The sequence below is a fragment of the Cebidichthys violaceus genome, unplaced genomic scaffold, assembly GCF_023349555.1.
Source record: "Cebidichthys violaceus isolate CVI_PGR_0920_01 unplaced genomic scaffold, fCebVio1.0.p SCAF_8, whole genome shotgun sequence".
Lineage (NCBI taxonomy): Eukaryota > Metazoa > Chordata > Actinopteri > Perciformes > Stichaeidae > Cebidichthys > Cebidichthys violaceus.
The window spans coordinates 7,064,927-7,080,023 of record NW_027176964.1 but is presented as its reverse complement, the minus strand read 5'-3'; the positions used below and the strand labels follow the sequence as shown (position 1 = coordinate 7,080,023).

Here is a 15,097-nt window from a genome sequence, read left to right as displayed (position 1 = left end):
TAGTCATTAAATAGAAATGATCTGGCAAGTTTCTCCCTTGGCCTAAAGGTGATCAAACTGCATATACAACATAATGGATTAAACAATTATGTATTTATTTACTAAGTCATTCTTGGATGGTGCATTTAGCCCAAACAGGTCAACCCAAATCCTTTATTTCTAACATAAATACGGAACGTACCACTTCTATTGATCACTGTGCCAATGAAACACACTGAATAAATCAATTGGACATATTCACAGCACATTTCTGCGCCGGTTTGAGCTACTACCTGTATGTTCAACTTCTAGAATCATACTTACACTAGCTGATTGAATGTCAAACAATATGTTATCTTATGATATAACAGACGATACGCGCATCAAAAAAGCTCACTTCATTACAACCACTCCAGCTAACGTTACCTCTGTCATCGTCCCTGTACCCCCTTACATGTGGTGGGTTTTTGGGGGGTCCAGTGGGAGGACGAGGGAGGAAGTCTCCGTCTGCGTGTGAGGAGTGAGGGTGTGAACAAATGGAGACAGGCAGAGGAGGAGGAGGCCCTACAGAGGGGAGGTAGGTGGAAGGGGAGGGAACAAGGGAGACAGGCCTAGCGGCACAGTGGGAGGAGGACTATCCCATGCCAGGACTTGTGGCGGCTGCAGCGGCAGCACCGACTGGAGGAATTGTGCTCGGGGAGGGGGGGGGGGGGCGCAGAGCAGAAACAGAAGCAGTTCAGGAACCGAGCAAGGGCATCAACTTTATCCAAGGCAGCCACAGCAGAAGGCCGAGGAGAGCAAATTCCAGCAGAGGAAAATGAGCCTTCCAGTCTGCACTAAGCCTGTATGACGGGCTGAGGGCTCTTTGATCAGGACTTTACCCGACTCGTTCTCTGTCTGCAGCTCTGACTGACAAAGAGGACACAGAGCAGAACCCCCCCCCCCCCAAAAAAAAAGAGAAAGAAGAAGAAGAATCAAAGTACTCGCCTTCAATTTGAAAAGGTAAGGCACGGTGTCTGAGCTTTTCCACGGTCAATTGTTTTGCACGGAGGGTTTCTTAAAGTCGGGCTGGTCAGTGCTTCAAAAAAAAAGAGTAGGATTAGACTTGCACACACTGTAGTACTCTTTTCTCCCCCTTCTCTTTAGCCCTTTGCGCAGACCCATTTCATTGAGTCTGCTCAGTTATTTAAAGTGCAAAACAGGGCACTGCTCTCTGTATTTACTTTGGCTCCTACTAAAACCAGCGGTGTGTGTTGGTGCCCCAGCTCCTTCCTCCAGCACCCTGAAGACAGAGAAGGGACTCATTCAAACGGACCCAGCACTGATCTTGTGATTTTTTATTTTTTTTTTGGAGGGGGGTGGTTCAATGTAAATGAGTATTATTTAGAGCCTTTGAATTAAACTCCTTAAAAAGCTTGGCTTGAACTCTTTAGGTCTGTTTTAGCCTTTAAACGTCTTCCTCAATGAACTGTGTTTTGCAATGGCTATAATTATTTGGGGTTCCTTGCTGTTGTGGGCTCGGGTGTACTGGAGACCTTTTGTAATGTGAAACACATGGGGTCATTCTTGCTCCCAGTAGTCCAATAGAGCTCCACCGAGAAGCCCTTTGGAGACTGTCTGGACTCCTCAGTCGGTGGATAAATGATGGAGACAATCAGAGTATGGCTTTTTTTTCTTCTTCTTCCTTTGAGCTACAGCTGCTGCGTTGTATTTGCGGCCCTAGGGCTATGCTTCTCAGGCAGCCATTGTTGATGACATGTACAAGCGTCCTTGCATCACAACAGCTACAGCCCTCTTCACCTGAATATTGCATCCCTCCCTTTCTTGGAAATCACACACACGCACCTGCATTTACACCCTCTTGCACACCTCTCTTTCACCCAACATAAACCATGCAGGTTGTTCTGAATATTTTGCAGGCTAAACTCTTTCAAGATTAGCTTTAATTACAGGCCCGGCAAGAGAGGAGAAACATTTTTCAACCGGCAATTACCGCTTTTGTTGGTGGTTCTATTTTGAGGTTGCTCCTATGAACAATATCTGGCCCCTCAAGGTGAAAGAAATGTGACAGAAACCCAAAGTGTCAGGCGGTGCTCGCAAAGGCCCGGGCTAGGGCGACAGATGAATGGGCATCCTGATGGTGTGGTTTGGACAGGTGGGGTTGGCGTGAGGGTTGGGGTTGTGTACTGTAAGCAGAACACTATGCTCTAACCCTGGGAGGAACAGCAGGGGACGGAGCACTGGGGCATTTCACTGTGTCGCAGCGGTGCCGCGGCCACTCAGCTGACATGTGTAAGCCATTAAACGGAGGGAAGGAGACCTGCAGAAGGAAGGAGAATGGAAGCAATAAAGGGGAAAGAAAAAGAGAGATGGAGGGAATGAGAGAGCGAGACCAGGAACGTAATCCATTTTGGAACGTATTCCACTATGACCTTGGGATAGAACACGATAATTAGGGAGTACTTTAGGAGCCTTAAGGGTGCGCAGTTTTTGCCCAGGGCTGTCATTTTTATTCCCTACAAAATATCTCATGAAAATGCGGGACAAATACACGTTAGAGTTCCAGGGTTGCTAAATAAACGTTCAAAAAATACCCAGCTCCCCATCTCCATTTTCAATAGTTCTCATGGTTTTGTTTATTTCAGTTCTTCAGCAGTGAATGAGTGTCAAAGTCACAGCGTAAACATTTAGAGTCCCTAACAAACTGTGGCCTTGTCCCTCTCCGGGGCCCTTCAACCAGCCTGTAGTGACACTGGGGACATGTTATCCCGCAGTATGAGGCGCCCACTCGTGCCAAGTATGAATACAAGGCAGTTTGGAACAGTGAAGCTGATGGTATCAAGGTTAAGGGGCTATTAGATGTGAATGCTAAATACCAACTGGGGGTTACAGCCGGAGGATAATGGCAAGTAACTAATCTGTTCTGGTTGTACAACGTCATCTGATGGAGTGGTAAACGGGCGTGAATAGTTATTTCCATGTGCTGGGCAATCAAAGAAACAAAGAAAGAAAGTCAATGTAATAAATTTAGTAAAATGTAAAAAAGAAATTCCATCAAGAAGTCCCCCCCTGCAGGCCCCCAGACTTCCTGAAGCATTTATTACACTTTAGGTGTTACTCAGGTTTGCAGACAAACGGCTTCGGAGATCATTAATCTGTCCAGAGTCTCCCAAAGAGACTGTAAGTGCAGCTGTTTTCTTTCCATAGGTGCACAACAGAGCCAGCTCCTACATGCTGGGTTTGATGAGCTTCATCACCGGGACTTGGATTTGACTGCAGCACTGCAGTCTGAACCAGAGAAAGTTTGTGTTGAGTCTGGGTTTTGGTCTTCTTTTTATTCTCCTATTATTGAGGATACCAGTGCAACTATTTTTTAATTTTTTTTAATTTCAGACACCTCATTTCAGTTTAATGGACTAAATTGTCACAAAATGGAGGCCATTGCCACAGCATGTCAATCATAAACTAGAAGCTGGAGCCGACTGAAGCAACTCGGTCTGATTTTGGAGTGTGAATGGGGGGAAGGGATACCATGATTGCTTTCATATGTGCGCAGGCGTAATGTTTGTGGACCTTTTAGTTTTCTATAATTGACTAAAAAACACTTGCCATATGTTTCCAATTTGCAGCCTAACCATTTAAATGTCGATTAGGTAGATTTAAGTTTGGTTAAACTAGACTAAAGTTGGGTTGCTGCAGCTTCTATAATATTACGGTTGAATGCACTTCTGCTTCTTGTGATGAGAATTTGCATTTTTATATTTTACATAGAATCAAAAAAGACATATATAGATTGATTGCAAAAATAAAAGTTGCTCAGCGTGAAACTTCCCCAGTTGATTACTTACATTTGGACACTTCATTTTGATATTGCAAGTTTTCTGAAAGTGTTATGTTTAGCTATGCAACTGATACATTATGTCTTAATCTTAAAGATGTGCATAAATTGGATAAAGCAAATGTTGACATATATGAGTCAGACATATATTCCAGTGGCTTTATGGCTGATAGGTAGGTATAATGTACACCGCCTGAAAAAGAGTTGGGTATACCTGCGTATACCCTTCACGACAACACTGCAAATGAGGCATCGTCTAACGCTAACTTTAACACCTAAATGTGTATTTTTGGATGTTTTCTTTCTTCTAGTCTGAGAGAAGACATGTTATGAAAGCAAAGTGGACCCAAATCTCAAAAATGACCAGAGCATGAACTTAACCAAGTCTCTCTACGCTGTATTTCCTCTTCCACTGGTTTGTACAAATATGTAAAAGCAATCTACACACTGATGGCCGCACTGAAATCGCTAATGTAGACATGTAGCAACCAGCCTAATCGCATACAAACATACTTTTGAGTAAATGGATTCGGTTGCTGTGGCTCAAACCCCAGGCTCGAGAGAGTCTTTATTATTTGTGTTGAGACGAGCAAAGTTTTTGCCAACTGTTGTCACCACAGTGGACTCAAAAATGAAAACAACTATGAGATCACTGTTCACACGATGAGGCCGTGAATTTACCCACAGGGTCTGACTAAGTGATGTCTGGATTTTGAGACAGTTCTCTCTGCAGTTTATGATGCTGTCTTCTTTCATCCCGTGGTTCACCTGCTCCCACAAAATGGAGGATTCCATACGGTGCAGGCCAGGTGAAGGGTGTGGCTCCTGAAATAGAAACGGGCTTCATCCCAGCACTTTGATATGCCTCCCCATTCCGTCTTCCCTGCATTTCTTTCACGCATAAATGGAATGTTTGATTCATTTATTTTCAGCGTTGCATTTTGAGCCCATCCCAAGTGATGGTTATGCATGTGTGAATGTGGCTGACAGCACCCACGCAGCCTAGTCAAGCTCTTACCTGCAGGGGTTGGAGCTCGGGGAGCCAGACACACCCTAATCCCTCAACATCCTGACCTCGGTAAACCTGTCGCTGCTTGTTCACGGTAGACCTGGCAACCCGTTTACTCAAATCTCTCTGCCTACCCGGTTCCTCTGCCAGCCTTGCTCTCCCAGTGCCATGGGTGGGCTCTGGGTTTTGAGTTCCTTGGCACTGCTTATTCTGCCTTTCTGAACTAATGCTGCACCTCAAACCGGGAACAAAAGCAGTCGGTGCAAATTAAAGACCAATTATCTTTAGTGCGTGCTGGGGCAAGTCGCACATGTTTGCTCGGATGATGAGTGGGAGAAGTGAGAGGTCTAGTAGTAGTAGGAGGAGGATGTTGGCAACTGCAACATTGCATGTAAACATTTCATGAGAAATTAATCATTCAAAGTGATATTTAGAAAAAATTTAATTATTTTATAATGTGATTTAACTACTTTTTTAGGCATTTTATTTAACTTGGTTGAAACCTTGATTTCTCTTAGTTCAGTTACCCTGAAATTAGTAATGTAATCAGATATTTAACAGTTTTTAAGCTTGTAAAAATTAAGCCAATGTTACTGCTAGTAGCTGGTTAGCTTGGTTTAGTATGAAGACTGGAAACAGGGACTGGCTCTGTCCATACTCGGCCATAAAGTCTGCCAACAGCACATCCCAAAAAAAAAAAAAAACGTGTTGCGGTTTTAGGGGGTGGTTATGGGCCTGACTATATCTTAGCGTAAGCAAGTCAGTAGGAAGCTAAGAGCCCGGCACATAACCCTCTGTGTAATTTTTCACACTTTGTTTTTTTTTATAAACTTGTGAGATACATGATGCTGTGTGTTTCTTGGCAGATTTTGTTGCCTCGTATGGACAGAGCCCGGCTAGCTGTGTCCCTGCTTCCAGTCTTTATGCTAAACCAAGCTAACCAGCTACTAGCAACAACGTTAGCTTATTTTTTTACCGCACAGGCGTGAGAGTGGTATCAATCCTTTCACGTAACTCTCAACAAGAAAGCATATTTTCCCCAAATGTCAAACTTTAAATACTTTAAAACGGATCTTAATACACCAAATTAAATAAGTAAGTAAAGTTTTTGTCGGCAAGTGCTTGTTAGATAGGCTACCTTCCCCATTTCTAGTTGGTGCAGTACTTTGACACCTTCATGACAATGCCTCTTCCCAAGCCCGTGCCCTGGAGAGACGCACAGAACCGAAGTACTGGCCAGCCTGTTCATTAATTTCCCATTAGTCAACAGTTAGAGTCTCAGGGGAAATAGACTAACCCCGCCATTAGTTACAACAATCCCTGAGGAACGCTCCCTCCACCAACACACACACACACACACCCAGCCCTGTTTCCCCGAGTGATGACCTCTTCATACACATGGCCTCTTTCATTCCGCTCTGAGTGTTGGTATAAGCCGTGGCTGCACTGTTCCTGGTTTATGGCTCCCGCTCTGGCCCCCTTCAAAGTGTTGGGCTGTAGCCTGCAGTCATTGCAGACTTAATTGACGGACACATTCTTGACTGTGGATCGTTCAATCACAACAAACAATTGGAGTTATTCAAGAAGGATGATGACATCTTTGGCAGTTTTAAGAATGTTTCTGTTTGTGAGAGTGTTTGTGTGAAATCTGAAACATTTATCAAGCGCTTTTGATCAGTTATCTCTTACAAATGCTACACACAAATATTGATTCGTAGTTTTTATAAGTCATCGACATTTGGCCGAATTATGGCTCTCTCAAAAGGTAGGATTTGGTTTGTTTTATTGGCAATAATCTATTATATTTATAAAGTACAATATTAAGTACAGATAAAAAGAGAAAAGTAAAAGTTAAGTAAAAAATAAGTACATAAAATAAAAAAAAAGAACTATACAATTAGTTTGTTTGATCTATAGTTGAATCGACGAATGGCGTCGGCACTAGTGACAGCCGCAGGCAACACTTTGCTATTCTTGGGCTGACAACCAGCACAGAGCATACAGAGATGACTAGATAAGGGAATAAGGGATGTGTCTGTGGTTGTGGTGGGGTGAGACAGGCTCTCCCTCCAGACCACCAGTGCAGGAAGTGCCATGAGGTCACAGGGACACGCCATCACCCAGGGATTTACAGCAACTGGTTCTATCCGGAATTGTTTGAAAGTTGTTTTTTTCCGTCTTTGTCGCTGTTGCGCCGACTGACTGACATTGGTGGGGGGGGGGGCTACCACTGCACTGTATATATTTTTGCAGTGGAGATAAGTGGCACTATTCTCTCACATGTTAAAAAAAAGCTCTTGATTTATGTTGTTTTGTTTCAACCAGTAAAGTGATTGTGACTCACACTGTTGACCGTTTCTGTGCAAACAAGACACCCTCTGTCATGCAATCTGGAATTGAGGTCGATTTCTAAAGATATCTGCGGACACAATGACTAAAGCTGAGGACTTTGACCGCCAAATATTGACTGGAGCAAAGTCACCTGCTTTTAAGTGGGAACGCTTACTGCAGGGTCTGAGTCACCCGTGTCTCTGCTTGGGTATTTTGAACAGGAAGTCTCGAGATTCAGCATGGAGGAGGGATACGAACTCGACCTGACATACATCACGGAGCGCATCATCGCCGTGTCCTTCCCCCGGGGGTGCACGGAGGAGATCTACTCCCACAACCTGAAGGATGTCACGCGAATGCTCAAGTCTAAGCATGCAGACAATTACCTGGTCAGTGCTCACCCGCGTGCCGCTCGCCGCTTCACCTTGAAGTGAGCCCAGGTGTCAAAGTGCAAACAGTATTGATGTCGAGGCCGATGGGCTCTCATGGGCTATTGATGCGAGCGTATTGATCTCAGAGCGCATAGTGCGTCTTTCACTCATGCTTATGTAGGCAGAATGCAGTGATCTAAGAGACAACATGATAAGGCTGTGTTGTGTGTTCTCTTTAGATTATCAACCTGTCGGAGAAAAGACATGATCTCACAAAAATGAACCCGAAGGTGAGTTCACATTTACTGTGTCATCTGTAAAATATAAATATATAGTTTATAATATCCTAGGATGAGTATATCCATCAGCTTGGAAAATAATTTATTTTAATGGAAAAATAGCTCTCTGTTCATCCTCTTTGATCGGCTGTGTCTAACCAGCCACAATAAACGGTATACTATTGATTGGTAATGCTAGCTGTATAGAGCGCTACTGTGTCTGTTTACAGTGAGGGATGTGTTTTCAGACTCTAGATACGGGGTGGCCGGACATGCATGCTCCACCTCTGGATAAGATCTGCACCATCTGTAAGGCCATGGAGAGCTGGCTCAATGCCGACCCCCTACACGTGGCGGTTATACACTGCAGGGTGAGCATCCAATCTTTCTTTTTTTAAGTGTTAAAACCCCTTAAAATGCATTAAGTATTTCTCATGCCATCATATTCTGGTTCAGAAATTGCTAAATCCTGATTGGTGGATGGAAGTATTTGACTGCCTTTTTCTAAATTAGCCATGCCCACTTCGAACACGCAGAGATACGTATTTGTGTCATGTGAGATAACCAATACATTTGACAGAAAATGGTTTGTTTATGTAGGATGGAGACCGAGAAAAGTGCTGCATGTGTAGTGAATCTGTTCCCGTCCTCTCTTGTTTCTTCAGGGCGGCAAGGGTCGAATCGGCGTTGTCATTTCATCCTTTGTGCATTTTACCGACGTGTCAGCCAGGTAACCCCCACTGTGTGTCACATTGTTCATGCTGGGTTACTATGAATTTCGTTGAAGTCAGGATTGATCCCAATATGAGTGCGCCCACTCGCTGTCGCAGTGAACAACCCACAATAGCTCCCAAAGACCACAAGAAATGTCATTGCCTAACCGCGGCTGATTTATTTACCTGCTTTGATTTTATAGTCAAGGTGATTCAGAGAGTGAGTCAAAAGAAAAGTCACATCTCTCGAATTCAAAAAAGGAAACCTCACAATTAAAGCCATGAATCACCCCCGTGTTGAATTCCATGATTCAACTTGGAAGCTTGTTGGTTACTGTAATAGCTTCTGGCCACAGTGTCGGCTTCATGAAATTCTATTCATCACGAGGAAAACTGATTCCGATTTTTTCTTTTTAAGCCATTGTTATTGTCCAAGCCCTGAAGTGAAAGAATGCAGCAAACATTAGGAGAGGCGGCCTGCTGTTACACCGCTATGTAGATCCTCTCTGCTCACAGCAGTCATTGTGGCAAGAGCACACATCGGCCTTCGATTTAGCCTCTGCGTTTGTGTCCTGCTGGGGAAGAACCGGTTGGTAGGGCGAATGTGAAAGACGGAGGGCAAAAAGAGGTAGAGGAAGAGATAGGAAAACAATGAGGCAGATTTACAATGGAATACATGCATGGGGGGGAGGCAGAGGGAGAGGGAGAGGGCCGACGAGAGAGAAACAGAGCTGTGGTGAAAAGGCTCCGGAGCTTGTTGGTTTTAGGTCCGTCTGAATAGCAGAGCTGTGCACACACTCTGGCCTCTCTCTGTCCTCCTCTCCCCCTCCGTGTTTACTTAAGGCTGGCATTCTCTTCCTCTCTGCTGGAATCCCCTGTCTCTCCGCTTACTTTCACTCTTGTCCAGTGTGTGTGTGTGTGTGTGTGTGTGTGTGTGTGTGTGTGTGTGTGCGTGTGTGTGCGTGTGTGTGTGTTTGTTTGTGTGTCGTCCCAATTTAAGTCGGGGTTAATGTCGTTCAATTACAGAGCAGCAGAGTGTAATCTCTCTCCTGAGTCATAATTACCTAAAGTGTTTAATGTGCCTCACTGTCTCCCTCAAAGTGCTGATCAGGCGTTGGACCGCTTCGCCATGAGGAAATACTACGATGATAAGGTCTCGGCTCTTATGACGCCTTCGCAGAAACGGTAAGACCCAAAAAAAACAACCCGAACACGCCCTTTCTACATAAGCAGCAGGCATCTATCTGCGTGTTGTTTGAGTTGGTGCTTTGTTGACCCACATCCAAACACATTCATGCCCCCAGACCCAACTGATTCAACTTTGCATGTCCCGGTGCTGTTTGGTCTATATTTTTTTTTTTTACTGAAAAGCCCGTCATTGTGGATCATTGTAATGAGAATGGAACCCCATGGGGACTTAATGTAACTCTAGCCCTGTGTACCACTGTGAATCATCAACACTCAAACTGATGGCTCAACTAGTGTCTAACAACATGGCCAGATGAGCCCATATCATTATGGCTGGATATCCTATAAAATGTCTTAAACCATGATGATACTTTTGCATTATTTTGTTCTGAGGAATATAAACATTATTTAAACAAAAGAAGCCGAACTTCTCAAACGTTAAATGTTTTCTTAAAGGAATAGTTAAAGTAATGATAGACATTTTGGGGAATAGGCTTATTCGCTTTCTTGCCAAGAGCTGGATGAGAAGATCGCTACCTCTCTCATGTCTGTACGTTAAATATGAAGCTACAGCCAGCAGCAGATTAGTTTAGTTCCGCATAAAGACTGGGGAAAAGAGGGGGAGCAGCTAGCTGCTAGAATATGAAGCTAACCGACTGCTGTTTAACTTCATATTCAACCTTAAGACGAGTGTGTTTTCCAAAATGTTGAACTATTGTGAAGTATGCGAAAATAACCCCTACTGTCATAGTGATGTCACCAGGGTTAGTTTTTTAAAAGACATGGGAATTTGCCAGGCAGGGACAAATAAAGAAAATTAAATAAAAAATAAAACGTCCTCAAGTTCCATTATGGGAAGTGTAGGATCCAGTGTTTGTTGACCCACTGTAGGGATTAAAAGCCTGTATATCTCGGCCCTGTGATGCCATAATTATGAGCAATCTTTTAGCTTTGGAGGTCCCCTTAACACAAGTAGTCAACACCAAGTTGTGGTCAGTAAATGTGGGATTTTAAAGACTATTTGACACATTTTGGACTGTCTATATAATAGCAAATTTGGAATGTTTAGCATGTTTTTTCATTGGAATAGCTACAATAGACTTGTGTATTATTTACGTCCACCTCTTTGTCCTTTCATGTCAGGTATGTTTGGATCCTCAACAGCCTTCTGAGTGGATCCATGAAGATCAACGCCTCGCCCCTGTTCCTGCACTGCGTCATCCTTCACGGGATCCCAAACTTTGACGCCACCGGAGGTTAAAATCGCATTGTTTACCACTACACACAGCTGCAACTCCCTATGAAAATGCAGTCGCTGCCACCATGGCGGCGTAAAAGAACCCAGACATGACCACATCAGAGCTGGAGCAGTAAACAAGACGGAGACTTATCTCTTCTTTATATCGTTCTCTTTTTCCAACACACGTGCATGCTCAGACAGGAAGAGGCGCTTGCATAAACAGAGCTGAGGAGAAGAACTTCTTTATGTGTTCCCAGTAAACCCATGGGAACTCACAGCGGCGTATGCGTGTAAATTGCTGTTTTTACTAATTTCACTGAAACAACAGGGTTTTTTTTACGTCACGTTGTGTAGCTGAAACCCCTTTCTCACAACAGCAGCTTATCGCACTTGCTGTGAGCAAAACAATCTGAGAAGGTACTCATGAGTATCTTGTCTAACATGCTACTTAAGGTCACGCTATCAGTGCACTTGTAACTTTAAGTATCTTTTTGTTTGGTTGCAGTATGTCGTCCGTACATCAAGGTTTACCAGGGAATGCAAACGGTGTATTCATCCGGGATCTAGTAAGTAGCTTACACATGGGGTACGGTAATTTGTTTACTTCAGAGAATATTGGAGCACATCAAAGCAACCGTCTATTTAACTGACTTTAATGCTGACTTTCGTTCAGAGCTACTGCTTTCTGTAAATATCTGTGATTGCTTCCCAACTCTGGCTCACTTGACTCGCTCGATGTTTTTGTTCCAGTCACATTGGTCCAGGCCACAGAGGCCGTGTGTGCATCACCCTGGAGCCTGCCCAGCTTCTGAAAGGAGACATCATGGTAGGGGGAAAAATAACTTTCAGAGTTTCTGCCATCAGTATTTATTGTAGCAATCACAATGTTAATTTTGTATTTTCTTTTTGCAGGTTAAATGCTATCACAAGAGTGATGTAACTTCAGAGCGGGAAGTTGTTTTCCGGCTGCAGTTCCACACGGGAGCAGTGCAGGGCTACAACCTGATGTTTGAAAAAGAGGACATGGAGACTGCCAACAAAGGTAGAAAAAACAAAACAAAACAGAGAGCAGGTCTCAACGTGCTGCCGCTAGTTTACAGCGACCCCTCTGCTCCACGCAGCATCTGCAGGGCTCGGTCTGGACTTAATTTAGACGTTGCTCTTTGAGACCAATAATCTTGTTTTCCCAAACATGTTACGTGAGAGAATCCTATTGGCAGACAACACCACTCATCCTTCCGCTTCTGAAAGAATGGCCACACTAACGGCATTCCTGTGTGCTTACGTTCCAGATCCCAGATTTGCAGATTATGGTAAAGTGGAGCTGGTGTTCTCCGAGGGACCGGAGAAGATCCCAGGTAGGTTCCCAACTCTTTGTGGGTTTTATTCTCAGAAGTTGCGACAGGGAGAGGTAGTAGGAAAAGCAGACACAGAGCTTTTCTCCGTGTTCCCCTTCGCGGTTTCCTGTGCTCCGGGCCTCCCCCTCGGCCCCCTGGTGAGAAGGGACGTGGAATGCTGCAGAGGGGAAATGTAGTGTGAAGTGTGTGCTGACAGAGAGGTAAAGAAGCACAGCATGTGCTGCCGCAGAGCCCCACAGGAGGGAAACTATGTTGTGTGGGTCTGTGTATGTGCAGCATGTGTTGTATGCATCTGCTTGAGTGTTTATCAAATACAGTACCTGTATACTTCATATAGGGTGATTGGGGGGGTCTTTTGGTCAAAAGTGTGATGTAGATATGATTTCACTCTACAGCATTAGGGGTGGAAGAATAAACCCATTGTCCCATGATGTGCTAAGGCTATTTTTAAAGGAATAGTTTTGCTGGTTAGCTTTCTTGCTGAAAATTAGATGAAAACATCACGTCTGTACGGTAAATATGAAGCTGCAGGGGCTAGCTTAGCTTAGTAGAAAACGCTGTGGGAAACCACAGCTCACAAATTAATACAATATGTGTGGTTTGTTTAATCCATACATATGTTAAAAAAAATATAATGACAAGTACTATTTTATAAATGCTACTCTCCTTTCAACATCTAGATGCAGTATAAACACATTTTTTTTTTTTTGGGTCCAGGTGCCGACAGGTGGCAAAACGGGGCAGATGTTATCGTGGACTACAACACAGCAAACCCTCTTATCCGCTGGGACTCCTACCAGAACATCTGTGACGGTGAAGGTACAGTTATAACGCTGCATCAGTCACCACATGACTCACAAGACTATGACAAAGCTATGGTCTGTCTAATGAATCAAAATATCAATGGCTGTCTTATGAAGGGAAGAAGTATGTAAAGGGTGTTGGTTAGACATTAAATATTACTTTTCCACTGTACACACACACACACACACACACACACACACAAGCTCTCTTTTCCTCTCAGGGACGGGTCCTGTGACAGGTCCTGTGCTGCAGTGTGATTGCATTAACATGCGCGCACAGTCACCACTAACTTAGTTTGCGTTGCAAGCGTCGCTAGTGGGAGTTATTGCTCACGAGTGGGACTTGCAACCCAGGCGGGTGGGCCCTGTGGAGACGAGACTTTTATTGTAGCGAGGGAAGGACAGGAAACTGAACTTTACCTTCAGGTTGCTGTGCGATGGGCAACGACAAGCAGTGTTGTTTCTGCGTGAGGGATAGGGAGGAGTGTTATATGTAGGGAATACTGGGTTCGGAGGAAGAGCAATCAGTTCTCAAGTTCTTTTTTGTTGTTTCATCAAATGAATAGGCATGCTTTAACCATCCCACACACACACACACACACACACACACTCACACACACACACACACACGCACACATATACACACTCTTAGTAGCGTCTGCACAGACACACACATAGACTCGCACTCAGAGCCACCCTGTTGGGACGTCCTGTCCTGGCTGCGGTTGTTGCTCTCCACTCAACCACAGAATTCACAACAACCTCCCAGAATAGAGCGACGTGGTGGTAGCTTTATAACACAGATCCGCCCTTTCCCAGGATTCATTGAGTGTTTTTATAAGCGACTTTCAACTTGATGAAAATGAGCTGGCTTTTTTTTTTTTTTTCATTTAAAATACCCCAACACATACATAATTTTATGCACACCTCTGGGAATGCAATGAAAGAGCTAAACACTCACATTTAAGAAATCATCAAAGCCGAGCACAGATATTAACAAAGGAGGATTCCCCCCCCTCTTCTCTCCTTAATTCCGAAGCATTCATGTGGGATATTTACAGCCTTGCTTTCTCATGTAAACACTACATCTGAGACGGGAGACTGGGAGCTTTGTTGGAATTCTGCATCTCCTTACCAGCAGTCCTCCAGCAGGCCCAGTTTGACTCCGAGAGGCTGTCACTCAGAGGCCGGTCGGGAGGAGGAAGTCTGAAGGACGCTTGCCACTGCAGTGCTAAGGTTGTGAAAAGACAACCTCATTTACTTCAATGGCTTCCCTTCAACCACCGCGTGTGTGCTTATCCCCACATGTAAATGAAGAGTTGAGTTTTAAACGATTGCTTTTCCAGAAAGCTTGTTTACTTAAGTTTACTGTAGGTTGACGTCTTTGTGTAGCTCGGCCACACAGCTGCTCGTCTGCGGAAATAAACATCCGAGAAGTGCTAAATGGTAATTGCTCATGTGAATTTTTTGTTTTTCTTCCTACCTCTGGCAGTGTGTAGCCATGCAGATAGCTTGTGATATCTGGTTCTCGGCTTTCTGCTGCCACCTCAATGCAATGTAGGTGGGCGGCATCGCGTCTTCTTTCCAGAACCAGGTCCGGATCATTCTCGGACCGTGCTCTCATCGGTTTTCATAGTGGTCGCTTCTCTGGTAGAATGTAGCTCCAATGAAGACTGTTCACAGCCACAAACTAATCTAATATCTCAATCATACAATAGAAAAATGGCCATTTCCTTTTTCAAGAGATCATTAAAGAAATTAGGAAAATATTTAGAATAGATTTGAATTGTTCTTTTGTCACATTACAACTGAGCAAAATTCCTGATGAGTTCATGGCACAGGGTGACTGCCTCTTTAACACTACAGTGGAATGGCGGCAAGAAAACCCTCCAACCGAGGACAACTGTACTGCTGCTGACGTCAATGAAAAAAAATGTACCGAGCAACTGATTAGCTGCAACCCTGCTCCTGTACAAGTATTGTGCTCCC

The 15,097-nt window shown here is 44.1% G+C and overlaps 1 protein-coding gene across 1 annotated transcript in view; it reads left to right on the top strand.

The window, feature by feature from the left end:
• Window positions 1-632: 632 nt before the first annotated feature.
• Window positions 633-15,097, top strand: part of LOC137892526 (tensin-3-like) — a 31,497-nt gene continuing 17,032 nt past the window's right edge. The window contains exons 1-12 of the mRNA XM_068737734.1: window positions 633-981; window positions 7,379-7,546; window positions 7,768-7,818; window positions 8,055-8,177; window positions 8,472-8,536; window positions 9,621-9,704; window positions 10,851-10,963; window positions 11,453-11,513; window positions 11,698-11,773; window positions 11,860-11,989; window positions 12,240-12,305; window positions 13,023-13,124. Coding sequence (XP_068593835.1) covers window positions 7,397-7,546; window positions 7,768-7,818; window positions 8,055-8,177; window positions 8,472-8,536; window positions 9,621-9,704; window positions 10,851-10,963; window positions 11,453-11,513; window positions 11,698-11,773; window positions 11,860-11,989; window positions 12,240-12,305; window positions 13,023-13,124 — 1,021 coding nt within the window. The 5' untranslated portion in view covers window positions 633-981; window positions 7,379-7,396. The remainder of the gene's footprint in view (window positions 982-7,378; window positions 7,547-7,767; window positions 7,819-8,054; window positions 8,178-8,471; window positions 8,537-9,620; window positions 9,705-10,850; window positions 10,964-11,452; window positions 11,514-11,697; window positions 11,774-11,859; window positions 11,990-12,239; window positions 12,306-13,022; window positions 13,125-15,097) is intronic.